Source organism: Dendropsophus ebraccatus, chromosome 4 (genome assembly GCF_027789765.1).
Source record: "Dendropsophus ebraccatus isolate aDenEbr1 chromosome 4, aDenEbr1.pat, whole genome shotgun sequence".
NCBI classification, from domain to species: Eukaryota; Metazoa; Chordata; class Amphibia; order Anura; family Hylidae; genus Dendropsophus; species Dendropsophus ebraccatus.
In genome coordinates, this window is record NC_091457.1 from 142,555,988 (window position 1) to 142,572,980 (window position 16,993).

Here is a 16,993-nt window from a genome sequence, read left to right on the forward strand (position 1 = left end):
CATCTGCCCATGACTTTTACTGAAGGGTGGAAAAGTAGAGATGCAATACCACACCCAACCTGAACCCAAGAAGGTGTAGAAACATTTTTTAAATAAGGCTTCCATGTTTTCTTTCCTGGATAATTTGTTTAAAAAAGTTTTTCATAATAAGTGAGGGTATATTACTAGTATACTCTATAAGGGTATATGCACACTACGGCAGTCATGCGGATAACTTGTTGCGGATTCTGTCGCTCGCATCCCCCCCCCCCCCCCATTCATTGCTTGCGCATAGAATGGAGTGACAGAATCTGTGGCAAGTTATCCGTGTAATTTCCGTAGTGGGCATATACCCTAACTTCCTGTCTATAGGGATCCAACTATCAGTACTCACAATGGTCGCTAGATTTCCCTCACAAATTTTAGTTTTGCAACAGCTGGAGGTCTGCAGGTTTGACACCCCTGATCTCACGTGTACGGTCACCCTCTGACAACAGGTGTTAGGGGAGAGAAGGATCAGGCATGATGGTTTTTAGCTTTCTTGGATAAACGGCAGAGACTGAAATCCCCATCGATGACATGTTGTAAACCATTCTTAATGTATTCCGTGCATTAATTTTCTACCTATTCTTAAAGTGACTCTGTACCCACAATCTGCATCCCCCCTCCCAAACCGCTTGCACCATGAGATAGCTGCTTTTAATCCATGATCTATCCTGGGGTCCATTCGGCAGGTGATGCAGTTATTGTCCTAAAAAACAACTTTTAAACTTGAAGCCATGTGCCAGGTCTGCGACGCCCCCTCCTTGCACTTTTTACCATTAGGCCGCATACATGCGTTTCCGATGCTGGGAGCAGGGGAACTGTATTCATATGTGCCGCACTGTAATCAAGTGTGAATGTGGCCTTAGGAATGCCCCAGGCAGGATTCCTCGTAATTAGAGATGCTCGAGTCCATCCGAACCCGAACTTTTGCCATTTGATAAGCAGTGGCTGCTGAAGTTGGATAAAGCCCTAAGGCTATGTGGAAAACATGGATATAGTCATTGGCTGTATCCATGTTTTCCAGACAACCTTAGAGCTTTATCCAAGTTCAGCAGCCCCAGCTAATCAAATGCCGAAAGTTCGGGTTCGGATGGACTCTAACCCGAACTCTGTTTGCTCATCTCTACTCGTAATCACTATTTGTCTGAACACTGCACGTGTTGGATCGTAAAGGTCCATGTGCAGTGTTCAGACAAGTGATGAAAAGGAGAAATCCTGCTCTGGGCATTTCTAATAATGAAGAGGGCGGGTAGGAAGGACAGAGAGGCGGTGCGGTCCTAGGGCAAGGGTTTGGTGAGGCAGATTGATATGAAACATGTTTAGTTTGAAGAGATAGAGATGAGGGCTAATGGAGCATGCTTAGGGTGTGTTTACAGAGAGATTTATCTGACAGATTTTTGAAGCCAAAGCCAGGAATGGATTGAAAAAGAAATCTCAGTCTTTACTTTATGACCCGTTCACTGGTTATAGTCTGTTCCTGGTTTTGGATTTACAAATCTGTCAGATAAATCTGTCTGTGTAAATGCACCATTAAGTCCGATCGTGCAGCATTTGGATTACCGGTGGCTGAAGTAGTTGGATGCAGCCCTAGGGAGTCGTGAAAAACATGGATAGAGCATATGGCCTATGGCTGTATCTGTGTTTTTCAGGCGGCCTTAGAGGGGCATCCAACTTCTTCAGCCATCAATCAAATGCTGCACGATCGGACTTGAGCATACTTGCGCTCATCTCTACTAAGAGATGAATGGTTCGCTAGAAGAGCCATAGATACTATACCCAGTCAACACAATGAGGAAATACTTCTTTGCATTGAAGTGCAGAACACCAAATGTTTAATACGCCACCCCTGCCTAAAAATAAAGGGGTCAGTAATGACTTATACATTGCAAAAAGTGAACTACTTGTTCTTTGGAATTAGGATTTTTTGCTAAATGTTTATTCCAGATATAGCTAACCAAGTAAACAGCCCGGCTATACTTCGGTTTCAGTATTTGACAACTTTGTGCTGTCTCGACCACTGGTGTAAAACTCAGGCCCTCCAGCTGTTACAAAATTTCAATTACCTTCATGCCTGGACAGCCAAGCTAAAGCTTTGGAAGTCCAGGCATGATGGGGATTGTAGTTTTGCCACAGCTGGGAGGTCCAGGCATGATGGGAATAGTAGGTTCTCAGTCCTTGTCCTAGATATTGGCGCTGAATAAAAGAAGTTTAGATAAGCGTCAGTCTTGTCAAACTCCACAACTTCTTTATTTTTTCCTTCCCCGCACTTTTATCCCTTCTTTTTACCAATGGACAATGGGTATAGGTATATACATATATGATCTATGCAACACAATTTTTTGTTTTTCTTACCCGACAATGCCGGACAGTGGAAACACAAGGTAGAAGTGCGACACACGCTCCACTCATAGTTTACAGCATGTTTAATTTCCCAGTGAACTTTATTTAATCCTGAAGAATCCCTTTAAATATTCTCTATTCTAGATATCTCTATAAACCTGGGAATGTTTTGAACGTACGACTATAGCTGGTGGACGTCTCACATGCTCACTTCGGTAACTGCAGAATATTAAAGTGGAATTTGACAAAGTCTGGAAATAAAAATGTTCTCCGTTTCAGAAATACAGACTCGAAAAAAAAAAGGACTCGAGGAATGATGTGGAGTATACCTGGCAAAAATCGCAGATAACTAATGAGAAACAATAAGAAAAAAAATGGCTAAACCTGTATATTTATATATATATTTATAAACCAACATAAAAATAAGAATAGATCCTTTCCCCGGATCAGATCATAAAAAATAAGGACATACTCTTTTTTACTCTTTTACATCTTTCACTAACAGAGAGGCAGCAACAGATTGCAAAGTGAGGAGTTGCTAGCCTGTCGGGCAATGAAAGTTCCTTGGAAGAGGTTCTTTAGTAATCCTGGGCCTGGTAGCCCTGTGAGCCCGCATCATAAGCATCTGTGGGAGGCTGCTGGTAGCCAGCAGAAGGATCTAAGTCATCATTGCTGGCATAGGGGGGGTAAGGAGGCCCCTGATCTTGGCTTGGGTCCATGTAATCCTGAGAGAACAATGCCGAGTCGGAGCCCAGACGATAGCGTTGGTAGGCCAGTACAGCTTGTCCTGCCTTGAATCAATGATGAAGGGAAATTGATGGGTCAAGTTGGGTTGGGGGGGAGGAAGCATGAAGTATGGAGGGCCAGAAGAATGGAGAAGATGGAGAGGACAAAGAGAAACAGACACCCATCGCCATAGTTAGTAATTGTTAAATCAGAATTACGTACCACAAAGGATTCCTTCCTCATCCTATATACGGACATGGTCTAAGGACTTCACCACCATACACTTGAGTTCCTAATTTTACCAACCGTAAACACAAAAAAAACCACCCCATTTCGACCCACACAGAGTTTTTCAAAGAAATCTACCATCACCAGACCAGAAGTAGAAGGCTAGGGCTCCACGACCAGGAACCACTACACTGCGCTGCCTGTTGTGCGACTCCATCACTCATGCCAGTGAATAGAGTCAGGTTGTGACAATTGAGCGCAACCCTACAGTCACGACCACTTGTGGGTCACAAATCGACTCTATTCACCTGCATGACACATCTCTCACCTGGACATACACAGTGGTATCTGTTCATGCGACCAGGAATTGTCAGTAAGTCCTATCCCGGAGGTTTGGCGATAGTAGATGCATTGGAAAAATACTCTGGCACAAGTCGACAAGTAGGGTTACTATGCAGGGTCAACAATAGAGTTCTGAACTCAAGGATATGGCAGTGAACTTTCTTATTATTGGCATTTAGATGGAAACCAGACCATCTGACTGCTATCTCTGGCAATTGCCGTATATTTGTCTGTGATGTCCACGTTGGCTTGCCTTTACTACTTTTGGTCCTTAAAGGGGTACTCCAGCAATTTTTTTTAGTGAACTGGTTTTAGAAAGCTATATAGACCAGTGTTTCTCAACACCAGCCCTCAAGACCAACCAACATGTCATGTTTTGAGGATATCTCATACAAAGAACACCTGTGATAACTCCTGATGCACTGAGTATAATTATATCACCTGTGAAATACTAAGGAGATCCTCAAAACATGACCTGTTGGTAGGTCTTGAGGACAGGAGTTGAGAAACACTGATATAGACTGATTTGGACAGTTCCATTTACAGATTGAGGTGGCAGCAGAGAGCACTGTGTCAGATTGAGGACATACAGCAGGTGATAAGTACTGGAAGACTGGATATTTTTAAATAGAAGTAAATTACAAATCTATATAAATGTTCTAAAGCTAATTTTTTTTTTTTTTGCCGGATAACCCCTTTAAGTTTCTCTGGAATTTATATTATCTTCATTGAGTAATACACTAAGGGTCTGCACCAATCTCCTGCGATTCTCTCTAGTAAAAATCTAATGAATTCTACCTACTGCTAAAAAACATTGACATGTATGTATGTGTATATTAGATATATAGAGATATATATATATATATATATATATATATATATATATATATATATATATATATATATATATATATGAAAAAGCAACAAACTGACATAAAAATAGTGAAAAATGATATTTAACTGTAACATTTTATTAACTGGTAACAGTGCTTAGACTAATAGCTTAATGCATTCAATGTACAACAAGGTAAACAGATATCCAGTTATTAGGACTACATATTATTCCGGGGGAATACTGGAGGTTTGATCATATGAACATTAATGGGGTAGTAAACAATGTTCATTAATGGGGTTGTCTTGGGAAAGAAATAGGGATACTCACATGCCTAATCCCTCACTGACTGTGCCAGGATCCCCAATGCTCACTGCTTTCTGGTCCCATCTTAACACCCAGGAAATGATTGCTCAGCCAATCACTAGGCAGAGTGATGAACCGCATTGGCCTGTGATTGGATGAACAGATGGAACGGAAGGCAATAAGAATTGGGAAGCAGTGGTAGGGATTAGGCAAGTGAGTTTGGCTTATTTTTTTTTTCTATTTCACCCTCTTGGCGCCTTTCCTTTTGCAGACTACTTCTTTAAGGCACTATGCAACTTGGCACTTACTTTTTGGCAAATGTTATATACATATACATGTCTAGGCTGGTATAACCATTTCACATAAGCCAAAAAATGTTATCTCAAAAGCAAAATCCTGTATATCTACTACTATCTATGAGATGGACTCAGCGCCCCCCCCCCCCCCAGGTCTATAAAAGACGTATTAGGCAGTAGGGGGGTCTACGGTCACAGTGCAATATTATCAGCCTGAGGCCACCACAATGGACTAAAGAAAAGCCGTCAAGCCGTTTCAGAGCCAAGATATTCCTCCTGAAATAATCTGATCAACCAGGCTCCAAAGTAAAGCTACCTCCTCTCCTGGCATCATCTCACATAGTAGTTTCAGAAGAATTGGTTCTTCAATACTGTAACATTTAAGAAAAAAAACTTGCTAAACACTTTATGAAGCATGGCAGCTTGCTGATTATGATCCAGTGCTGGGAATACATCACGCCGGAGCACATGATGTTTGGGTGACCGGCTCTAAAGCACAGACACATATAATACCAAATGTAAACTATTCTTAGGAACGGTAACACATAGGACGGAGTGGTTAAGGCACTGCAGAGGTCTATCGCTTTGTTAATAGGTTAAGGGAAAGGTTGGGGGTTAGGGGGGAAAAGTCTGCTGTATTCCTCCTGGAAAGTAATTTCCTTCAGCTGCTGTAGCCTCAGCAGTGCTAGCATGGCCTGTGGAATGGATAAAGTTATAAGAGTGAGATCCCCTTTCCACAGAATTTGGGGGGGAAAAAAAAAAAGAAAACCTAAAATATGGGAAAATATCGGTTATGAGGTCTGGCCTTGGAGATGGAGAATTTAATCATTAAACTCCACATCTTAAGCAAACTTAGCGAAAGTTTGGGTTCAGCAACATTCGTCCGAACCTGAACACTCTCCATTTGACTCCTGGCACCTGGAAAAGTTGGATGCAGCCCTAAGGGTTCTATTCCACGGCCTGATGGGGGCCCGATTAATAATGTAAACGAGCGCCGATCTGCTAGATCGGCGCTCGTTTACTGGGCCTATTACACGGCCCGATAATCGTTTAGTGAGGGCTGCAGGGTTACAGTCCTTGTTTAAACAGCATACTTTACCTAACCATGTTGCAGGGCTTCTCCTGCGCTCCTTCTTTCTCCCGATCCCACACACAGCAACAGCATTGGAGCAGCCTGTCTGAGCTGACAGACCGCTCAGCCAATCACTTGCCGCGGCGGTCCAGGCCGCTCCTGAAGCTGAAGCTGCTGATGCACGCGGGACCGGGAGAAGGAGCGCAGGAGAAGCCAGGCAACATGGTTAGGTAAAGTATGCTGTTTGTGGAATCGTTGGAAGCCCGCTGCGCACCGCTATTCCATGCGCGGTGGGTGCCCGATGATTTTAGGTTTGCACCTAAATAAACGATCAGCCGATGACATGATCATCTGCTGATCCTTGTCTCTATTCAACGGCGCGATAATCGGCCTGATTATCGCTCCATGGAATAGACCCCTAAGGCTGCCAGGAAAACATGGATACAGTCTATAGCCTACGAGTGTATCCATGTTTTCCAGAGTCACATCCAACTCAAATGCCAAGTGTTTGGGTTTGGACAAACATTGCCGAACCTGATCTTTGGGCAAGCCCACTCAAGACTAGTCTTGAACTAATATATTATTTACTCCTTTGTTTTGAATGGAGCGTCAGGTTGGCACATTTATTCATTCTCTAGGGGAGCTGCCAAGGTTACCCTTTAGAGATCCTCTCTAGTAGCCATGCATTGTATTGGCAGTCAATTAAAACAGGGCAATGACATACATGCTGACCCGCAGCTCCATTCAAAACAAAGCAGTTTGGGTCCCATTAGGGCAATTGCAGGGGAGCCCAGAAGATGAACCCCATGGTATCTTAACTTTTCCCCTTTCTAGACGATAGGGGATAAATTAAGTTAGAATACTTCGTTAAAGGGGTACTCTGGAGAATAAAAATACATTGCTAATATGTTGCTTTAATAAAGTTATATTACTTTGTATAGTTTTTTTAATTTATATATTTACTTTCTTTGACTGGCAGCAGTAAGGGGCGACACAGCAAGGTTAGTGTCAGGAACTGCAGGGCTGCCTAAGCCCTTCTGTTCCCCAATCCCCTGCTCTAATCTAGCGCTGCTGCACAGTACTATATAGAGCAGGGTCTCGTTCCCCGTGTACTGTATATTCATATATACAATACCTGGAGAGGAGGCTGCCCAACGTAACGCCAGCTTCTGCAGAAGAAGTCATCGCTATCCTCACTCACTGTGCTAGATGCTAGAAGCAGAGCAAGCCGTGATAGTCTCTGCTCAATCTACAGAGGCTACAATACACAAATCATGTCCGACAGCCACCCTACAGTATATGAGAATATACAATACATGGGGCGGACGGGACCCTGCTCTGTATAGTGCCGTGTGGTAGAGCAGGGGATTGGGAACTGCAGCAGAGGGGACCGCGTCGCCCTTTACTGCTGTCAGTCAACAGAAGTATACATGTCAATGTAAAACTTTATTAAAGCAATGTATTAGCAAAAATAAAATAAAAAATATATATTATATGATATATATATATATATTTATATTTTTATTTTCTTTTTCAGTCTCCAGGATATTGCTTTATAAGAACACTTAGGCCAACATTAATTGACAAGTTTGCGCCAGTCCAGTAAGCCAAAAAGAAGTTGCAAATTGTGACAAGATCGGGCAAAAAAAAAAAAATGGACATGAAAAGTGGATGTGGGATCCATGGAGTGTGTGTGTGTGGTCTTCTAGGTTTGGACATGACCACCAAGGAGTTTATTTTCTTAGTTTCCGACACTGCAAATGTATTAATGCAGATGCCTTTAGTAATTTTTCCACAAATCATTTCAAGTACAGTGGAACCTCTTTGGGAAGCATAATCTTTAGAGAAGAGTGCAACTTGAGCATGCTGGAGTCCAATTGTTCAGCATTTCATTACCGGTGACTGAAGAAGTTGGATGCAGCCCTAGGGAGTCTTGGACAATATGGATACAGCCTATGTATCCATTTTTTTTTTCCAGGCAGCCTTAGGCCTTCCAATTTCTTTGAAACAAAGCAATCACTGAGCTCAAGGAGATAATCAATAAAGGGTCGGTGGAGCCTCAAACCACAGGAATAACCAGATATCCCTCCTGGGAAGGAAACTCGTTGCTAAGTAGTGCCTTTCAGTGGGACTAGCTGCCTCATAACTGAGGCTCCACGGACCCAATTTCTTTGCCCACCGTTATTCAAATGCCGAACGATCGGACTTCTCAAAGAATATGGCCGCTATGCAAAATGTATGCTAGACTGAAAATCCATCACAATCCATAAAAGCTGTTCTGGAAGTGGTCTATGGAGCATGTATTATCCCATATTAAAATGGCCGAACAGAATATTGCCAATTGATCAGCTGATCCCATTGCTTTTTGCAGGTTTGTTTGCTGCACATGGAATGATGGAAGTTAAAGGGCCTTTCTACACAATAAGTTCAGCCCTTTAATGGCTCTTTAAACGAGTATAAATCTTGGAGATCAGCCCTTATTTAGGGAAATGGTCGGCTTTTTTAAAAGAACCCTTAATCTGGCATCAGAAGCGCCAACCTTAATGAATGTGGGCCTTAGTGTCCTACCTCAACAATATAGTTCAGATATAATAGTAAAGCCAAGTGTAATAGTATAGGCCAATAATCCTATTTTACAGGGAACACGAGTATAATGGCGAATAATATACTGTATACCCTATAAGGAGTACAGGACACCACTTGGTTAGAGTTACAGTCATGGAATACACTCCACCTACTATCATGAAGCCACTTTTACATGTGCAACCTTTTATAAATCTAACCAAGTGGCCCAATTAACATCTTCATCTATCCCATCCCAAGGCCATACAGATGACTGACCCCATTGTTCCCACTCCACCTTACATTATCACGGACAGACATAGTTAATAGTACAACTCACCCAAGTAAAGATGGAGAAGAATGAGAATGCTATGGCTGCACGGGCAGCATCCGCGCCTTCATTCGTTGGATTATCCTTTGGGTCAGACATTTGCCATTGGTTGGCCAAAAAGCAGAACCCAACAAACCAAAAGAAAGACCAGACACCTAGAGGGGAGATGCGAAACGATGCAACAGATTAGACCTCAGAGAGTAGACATTGGTCAACACTTTAATGGCTTGTACCCATATATCTGGCAAACCGGAGCTGTCCTGGATAGGAATGGTGGATGCAACAAGCTGAGTCTTTGGCATCCAACATCCTATCCATTGCCCCATTGGCTAAGAGGTGCTGGACTGTAACTTTCTCTCCTCTCTGCACTGAAAATAGATGCATGATCGGCTGAACCAAAAATTGATGTGTATGGGAGCAATAGCTGTTGGCCAAATGCATGTTTAGTAGACGACTGCTTATCTTAGGCTGTAATCTGGGATTAAAAAACAAATGATACCCTTCTTGCAAGAACAGCGCCCCCCCTGTCCTCAGGTTGTGTGTGGTATTAAATTCAACTCTATTCACGTCAACAAAACTGAGCTGCAAAACTGCACCCAAACTGAGGACAGGAGGACAAGGTGCTATTTCTGGCATGGTTTTCTAAGTTTGAATAACCCCTTTAAGAATTATATAATTTCTAGATTGAACTTGCAAAAAGTAGACACTTAGTAGACAAAGGGACCTCTGTTTTAGAGAACACAGATTAAAATTGATTAATTACATTGGTAGAAGCATCTTACCAGACACCGCAACGTCAGATATTACAGTTTTTTTGCGATCTTTGACACTGCTAATCTGTGGAAAGTGGATGTCGATTGCCAGGTAGAGAACACATGTGAGGAAGGCCAGCACCCCTACCGTCACACCATAGGTACAGGCACTTTGGTTCTGGTTGAATATGCAGTGCTCCTCCTCCTCGCTTGCCTTGTTAATGTATCCCTCGTTGATGATGCACCCAAAGACCACAATGGAAAACACCTGCAAAGATTACACAGATTATAGCTAGATAGATAGACAAATGAACGAACAAAAACTGTGAAGGGATGATCAGGAGGATATCCACATGGATTTTAATACAACTTATTATGGCCCCTCGATGGTGCACACCTATTTCTCATTCACTCCATTCCTCCTATGTTTGCAAGCAGTACCTACAAAAACAGCCCCAATTCTATGAAGCGATAATGAAAGCATAAGTGAGAGAATTAAAGGAGAAATCTGGCGAAAATTTTTATTAAAGCATTTATTAAAGCATTGTATTGCCCCCAAAGTTATACAAATCCCCAATATACACTTATTATGAGAAATGCTTATAAAGGCTTCACTTCCTGCATAACATGGTGATGTCACTTCCTGCATAACATGGTGATGTCACTTCCTGCATAACATGGTGATGTCACTTCCTGCATAACATGGTGATGTCACTTCCTGCATAACATGGTGATGTCACGACCTGACTCCCAGAGCTGTGCAGGCTGTGGCTGCTAGAGAGGATGATGGCAGGGGGACACTGAGGGACACAGGGCACTGGAGGGACACTGAGCATACCTCTGGCATCATCCTCTCCAGCAGCCTCAGCCCGCACAGCTCTGGGAGTCGGGTTGTGACATCACCATTTTATCCAGGAAGTGACATCACCATGTTATCCAGGAAGTGACATCACCATGTTATCCAGGAAGTGAAGCCTTGATGCAGTAGTAAGTGCAGGGAAAAAAGCACTATATGTGCATTTTCTGTAATAAGTGTATATTTGGGATTTGTATAACTTTTGGGGGGCAATAAAATACTTTAATTAAACATTTAGGCTGGACTTCTCCTTTAAAATCAGAAGTCAGCACTCTGTACGTAGTATTAAGACAAGTATTTAAACAAGGAGCAACTACTTACAACTGTAGAAGGCAGAAAGGTTCATCTTGCAAGCACACAGTCCAGACTCTCATATGTACATAGCACTAGCTAAGCCCCACCCACACATCCAGTGCTCCAACTTAGTACTTCTGCAGCTAGAGGCAGAATAGCGCTAACAGTCAGTGTTGCAGGGAAGGGTGGCCAAGACCTAGAGCTTTTTTTTTTTTTTTTTTTGGATGGGGGTGTGGGTGAAGGGGTGTGTAATATGTCAGAAATCACAGTCTATGAAATGGACAGAGTCATTTGAAGAGGCAGAGGATGGTAAGGGTTGGATTCCTTTTCCCGGCTAACACTGCTACATCAGCCTATAGATTAAGATCTAAAAATTGTATGAGATTGTTAGTGCTGTCTCACCAAGAAGATGGACTGGAGGGCACTGGGCTTGTCGGAACAATTTTTCCAGCATAAGAGACATGTTCTGAGACAAGATCTTTGTTTTCCTCATCCTTCTTAGACAGTGCTAACACCACAGTATTCACATTGACTGAGCTTGATGCAAAGCACATGTTATCTTGTGGAAAGTAGGCATGTTATCTTGTGGAAAGTAGGCAGTCAAGGTGGTTCGGTTGTGGGCAGATGTACAAAGTAACATTTTGGTGGGCCAAGCCATTTAGAACATTTGCACCTGAGTGAATGGAGGGTTGGCTCAACCGTCCTTATGTCACGGCCGCAGCGGCGTCCCGCGTTCCGGGCCGCCGCCGCGACCGCCTCCTGCCCCATGCAGCAGCCGGTGTCCATAGTCAGGGACCCGGCGCTGCTATTACTTCGGCCCCGGGGGGCGCCTCACCTCTCCACGCTCCTGTCTCTCGCTGTGCCGGCCGGCGCGCGCGTCCCCGCCTCCTAGGGCGCGCGCGCGCCGGCTGTCTTAGATTTAAAGGGGCAGTGCGCTCCTAATTGGTAGTTGCACCCAATCACTCCCCTATAAATCCCAGCATGCCCTGTCCCTTGTGTTGGAGCCTCTACATGCTTCCCATAGCGTTTGGCCCAGCCCCTGTTGTTCCTGTTTCCTATCTGCCACCTGGTCCCAAGTCCTTGTTCCTGATTCCTTCCCGCTACCTGGTCCCTAGTCCTTGTTCCTGGTTCCTATTCCGTTATCTGGTCCCTAGTCTGTGTTCCTGGTTCCTGTTCCCCTGTATCACCGTGGCTCCTGAGTTCAGCCTGTCACCTGCGGACATGCCTACTGCTCCTGCCACGCCTCGCCTGCCGTAACCAGCAACCAAGCCAGGGGTAGCGACCTGGGGGTCGCCTGCCGCAGCAAGTCCATCCCGCCTTGCGGCGGGCTCTGGTGAAAACCAGCGGCCCCTTAAGACTCCGCTCCCTGGTGAGGTTAGTGCCATCGCTGGTGCCGGTCCAGTGGATCCACTACTCCAGGCGTTACACCTTATTGAATGAAGTGGTGGCTGAGCGGATGTGCTGCTGCTCCATTCACCTAGGATAAGGGCCCTATTACACGGGCTGATGGGGGCCCGATAACTGTAAACAAGCGCAGATCTGCTAGATCGGCGCTCATTTAATGGGCCTATTACACAGCCCGATAATCGTTTAACAAGAGCTGCATGGACATCGTTACCGATGTCCTTGCAGCCCTTGTTTAAACTGCATACATTACCTATCCATGCTGCAGGGCTCCTCTTGAGCGTAGGAGGAGCCCTTGAATATGGTTAGGTAATGTATGCAGTTTTCAAATCGTCAGCCGCACACCGCTATTACATGTAGCGATGCGCGGTTGGTGCCCGGCAACTCTAGGTCCAAACCTATATCAACGATCAGGCGATGATCGTTGTCATCGGCTGATCGTTAAGTTTATAACATGGAACAATAATCTGCCGGCTAGGGCCTATTCTCGTTCCATGTAATAGTACCCTAAGACTGACCTTGATGTGGTGATCGGTAATGTCCCCCCCCCCCTTACTAATCTGCTAGTCATTCCCTATCCTATAGACAGGAGATAACCTTTCACCTTGGGATGACCTCATTTAGCACATGGACACGGCCTCCTACAGGCTGCTGACAGTAGGCCATTGTCCTGTCCATTTTAAAGGAACAAATTATTTTCCTTGGACATTTACATATTTTTCTTCTGTTGTAATACAAGAATGCTATATGCCTATTATATCCCTACTATAACTCATGGCTGCTGTCTATTGCTTACATGTACACATCTGATATTCTTCTTAGCCTTTTCGCTGCCCTGTGAGATTCTATTTTCTGCTTTCTGTGTAACATGAGCTGCACATTACTACTTCTGCACTGCTGGACATCCAGACTTCCCTGCAGCACTAAGGGGGTGGGGGACCTTACTGTACAACTCCTGCAGTTGTGCGTGTACAATTGTATGGATATAAAAAAGTTGTCTGGGTGGGTACCAGGTCCTAAACATGACATGTATGCACAACCAGCAACATTTACAACTACTAGCCATTAGGTGGGCATCAGGTCCTGAACATGACATGTAGGCAAAACCAGCTATTGGCCATTAGGTATGGTTTCACCCACATGCGGTGATCACGACTGGCCCCTTCACCCTGTTGTCAGAAGGTAACTTCAGAGACTAAAGTTCATATTACACGGCACAATAATGAGAGGGATGAGAGTGCCAACTTGTCAGCTCAGTGCTCTCGTCCCCCTTGCTGCCTGTGCTATTACAGACAGTGAGTAGGAAGAGCTGCCCAAACAATCCTTAGATTGTTTGGGCTCCCCACTATAGTCAGCAGAGGTCCGCTACGGTCCAATTACAAGGAGTGATAAAGCAGACCGTTGCTGACATTTTCGAGCATTTTCAACATGTTAAAAGACCATGAGCAGCGGAAATCGCCCATGTCGGCTGATTGTGACCTATTGCACGAAACGAATATTGGCACGAATGGACGGTAATCGGCCAGGTAAGGTGTAATAGGGCCCACAGAGAGACATCTTTCCTTCAAGATTTGGAGCCTTCCACCTACTGTACTCCAGCATTACCCTGCAGATATCCAGGATGTCAATTTCCTGACGGAAGATGAACATGTTTTTCTACCAAAGAAAATATATTTTTCTTTCCCTCTGGACTCTCGGGAAGAGAATATCACCTATAAACGCTGCAGCCTTTCAAGGAAGAGACGACAGAATTTCCTTCCTTGAGGTTCCTGCCCCAACCACATCAATATGGATCTGGTCATGAGGTTAAAGCCCCTTGAGCTTAGTTCTCTGCAACCATTTTATTATTACTCATTGTTTTCTTCATTTTTCTGTATATCAATGGTCCTTCTTATTGACCATAGTAGAATAGTATTTCCTACCTTCCTCTTTCATTGTCACTGCTGTTTTTTTGGGGGGGGGGGGGGGGGGGGGATTTTCAGGACACACGGTGATAGAGTTTGCCACCAGCATTGTTTTCTTTATAGCAACAGAGGCAGATACTGTAGGATTATCTGTCAGAGAACGAGGCCGCTGATGATTGGATTTCCTGACGCGCCGTCACTTTAATACTGTCAATTATTCTGAGTTTTCCCTTTTTAGGAATCTACTAAGTTCAGGCTACACGGAGGGTTTTTGGATCAAAGGGTGGGTGGGGGGGGGGATCAAAACTTGCCTTATCCTATAACAATGCACCTGATTTTATGCAATAAATTACTTGACAGACGACACAAAACATAACTTTTTGAATTTAAAAAGGGATGGGGACCCTTTAATCCTCCAGCTGTGGCAAAACTACAATTCCCATCATGCCTGGACAGCTAAAGCTGAGGACTGTAGTTTTGAAACAGCTGAAGGGCCAAAGGTCTCCTCCCCCTCATTTCCCTACCCTTTTATGTTATAGCAAAGTGTCAAAGAGGAGTGGCCAAGGTACTGAAGTGCCCAGGCTGGAACACCCCTCCGTACTCCTTCACCATCCTCTTCTGCATTGGGTGACAGAGTGCTCGGCTTTCTGGGCCAAGCCCTGTTAAAATCTCGCACATGCGTTGTATTTTCAGATTGCGGCACAACTGTAATGAGTTTTACAGCTTCGGCTGTAAAGGCTGGAGATAAAGGCTGGAGACTGAGCCATCAGATTCCACTGTGAACAGGACATGGCAGGTTTTTACTTCATACAAAAAAATCCTGATGGGCTCAACCAGGGAGGTGGGGTCAGATACAGGTGAAGGGGATATAACGTGCATGCGGACGGTCGGTTTAACACATATTTGTAAGTTTTATTTTTTAAATAAAAAAATAAAATTATATTTTATATATATATATATATATATATATATATATATATATAGATAGAGAGAGAGAGAATTTTTAAATTTTTTTTTAAAAGTAAAAAGGACAATGTAATAATAAAATAAAACTGTAGACAAGCCCCATTAGGTACATGCTATGTCTGGACGCCTCGACTAGTTACATTACAGACAGCTAACCTGCCGGTGTCAGATGTTGGACAAATAAAGGGTGGCATAGAATGTCTCTATACAAGACTATAAAATATTCATTCACTAGTCTCTGCTTTAAATAAGAAATGTTAGATGGACGCAGCAGCTCAGTTACATGGCCCCGACCTTACTCTATGGTTATTTTCTAATATTTAATAAGCCATAAACCACGCTCTCTTTGCGTCAATCCCTATCCGTCACGGATTAAAGACTATTCATGTGTAGACATATTCGATGCCAGCTTGTGTTACAGAACGCAGTCTGGAGAGGCTCCAAACATCAAAGACATCCGCACAAGAACTCCTGAGTGTCACAAGGCATCGGTCACATTGGCCATTTTAATTGAATTGGAGAAAACTGCATTAGTTTGGCATGTGACCTGCAGGAAATGATGGGACGGCAGGCCTCATAATATGGCTCTTGTGTTCAGCCTGGTGAAGTATGTGAGAGCACTGGAAGCACAGAGCGGCCTATTGATTCCCAATATAAATACGGCAAGGCAAGAGGATGAGAGTACAATATAACAAGTACAGAGTGGAAAAAGGACACAGTCATTTCCTACACAGGAGAATAGAGTCTATGAATCGGTTAGAACAATATCACTGAGCTCTATTCCTGCAGTAGTGGATCGCTCTGATTCCATTATGGTAACTATATTTGCCCTATAACCCAATTACCTTTCCTAGGGAAACTTTCTCCCAGGACGCTGTGCTAACAAAAAAAATGCACCATGTGACTTGCGATATACTGTAGGATGCTGCCTCAAATTTTAAATTAGTATTTTTCTTAGTTGAAAGGGACAGAGTGGTAGAAAATAATACACGGGCCCACTCCGCCGACATTGACATGTCAGTTCTTTCGGTGGACAGCGGAATTCACCCAGCCATAAAATAGTGTCTATGGCACGGACGGAGAGGCGCACCGCCATGAGCAGGTTTGAGCGACGGAATCCGCCAAAACTTGTCTGCGTGGATTACTTAGCCTTAGCCCCACCTCAGCCAGCTACTGGTCACTTCCTGTGTGTCAGGACTAGGTACCAGAAAGCAAAAAACAGTCGGCAGTGCAGGAATGGTAGGGAGGGGGGGGGGTAAGTAAAGTTTTTTTTTTCTTCCCTCAACAAGAATCCCCCCCCAAGAATTCTGCCTCTTTTGAATATAATTATATAAAAAAAAAAATAGCACTAGACAACTCCTTTAAAGTGGGACCTGTCACTAATTTCATACTGCCTGAACCTTGCTTCCATATAGTGGTAATCTAGGACTTCTTGAAGGAGAAGTCAGGCTTTTTTTTATATATTTTCAGCAATGGCAAAGGGGAACATCATAAGAAACAACAACTTACCTCTCAGTCACATCACCCCCCAGTCACTGACTGGCTGAGCAGGCTGTTGATCAACTGGGTCATGATGTCGGCTGAGAAGAAGATCCCAGAGGTTGATGGAGTCCCGCAGTGGCGATTTGGCAAAGGACAGGCACAGGGACGGGTGAGTAGTGGTGGTTATTATTATGTTCCCCCCACCCCTGCCTTTTCCAAAAATAATTGCAGCCCCAGACTTCTCCTTTAAAAGAAAAGTCCGGCGAAAATTTTTAC

General features: G+C 43.9%; 1 protein-coding gene across 2 annotated transcripts in view; it reads right to left on the minus strand.

Annotated features, from left to right (window-relative positions):
- Window positions 1-2,247: 2,247 nt before the first annotated feature.
- SYNGR1 (synaptogyrin 1) overlaps window positions 2,248-16,993 on the minus strand; it is a 34,282-nt gene continuing 19,536 nt past the window's right edge. The window contains exons 2-4 of one of the 2 annotated variants that reach the window (XM_069967266.1): window positions 9,842-10,079; window positions 9,069-9,214; window positions 2,248-3,155 (exon numbers count right to left, since the gene is read on the minus strand). In XM_069967266.1, coding sequence (XP_069823367.1) covers window positions 2,943-3,155; window positions 9,069-9,214; window positions 9,842-10,079 — 597 coding nt within the window. In that variant the 3' untranslated portion in view covers window positions 2,248-2,942. Of the gene's footprint in view, window positions 3,156-5,244; window positions 5,790-9,068; window positions 9,215-9,841; window positions 10,080-16,993 lie in introns of those variants that run through there. The other variant, XM_069967268.1, reaches the window with a different exon arrangement.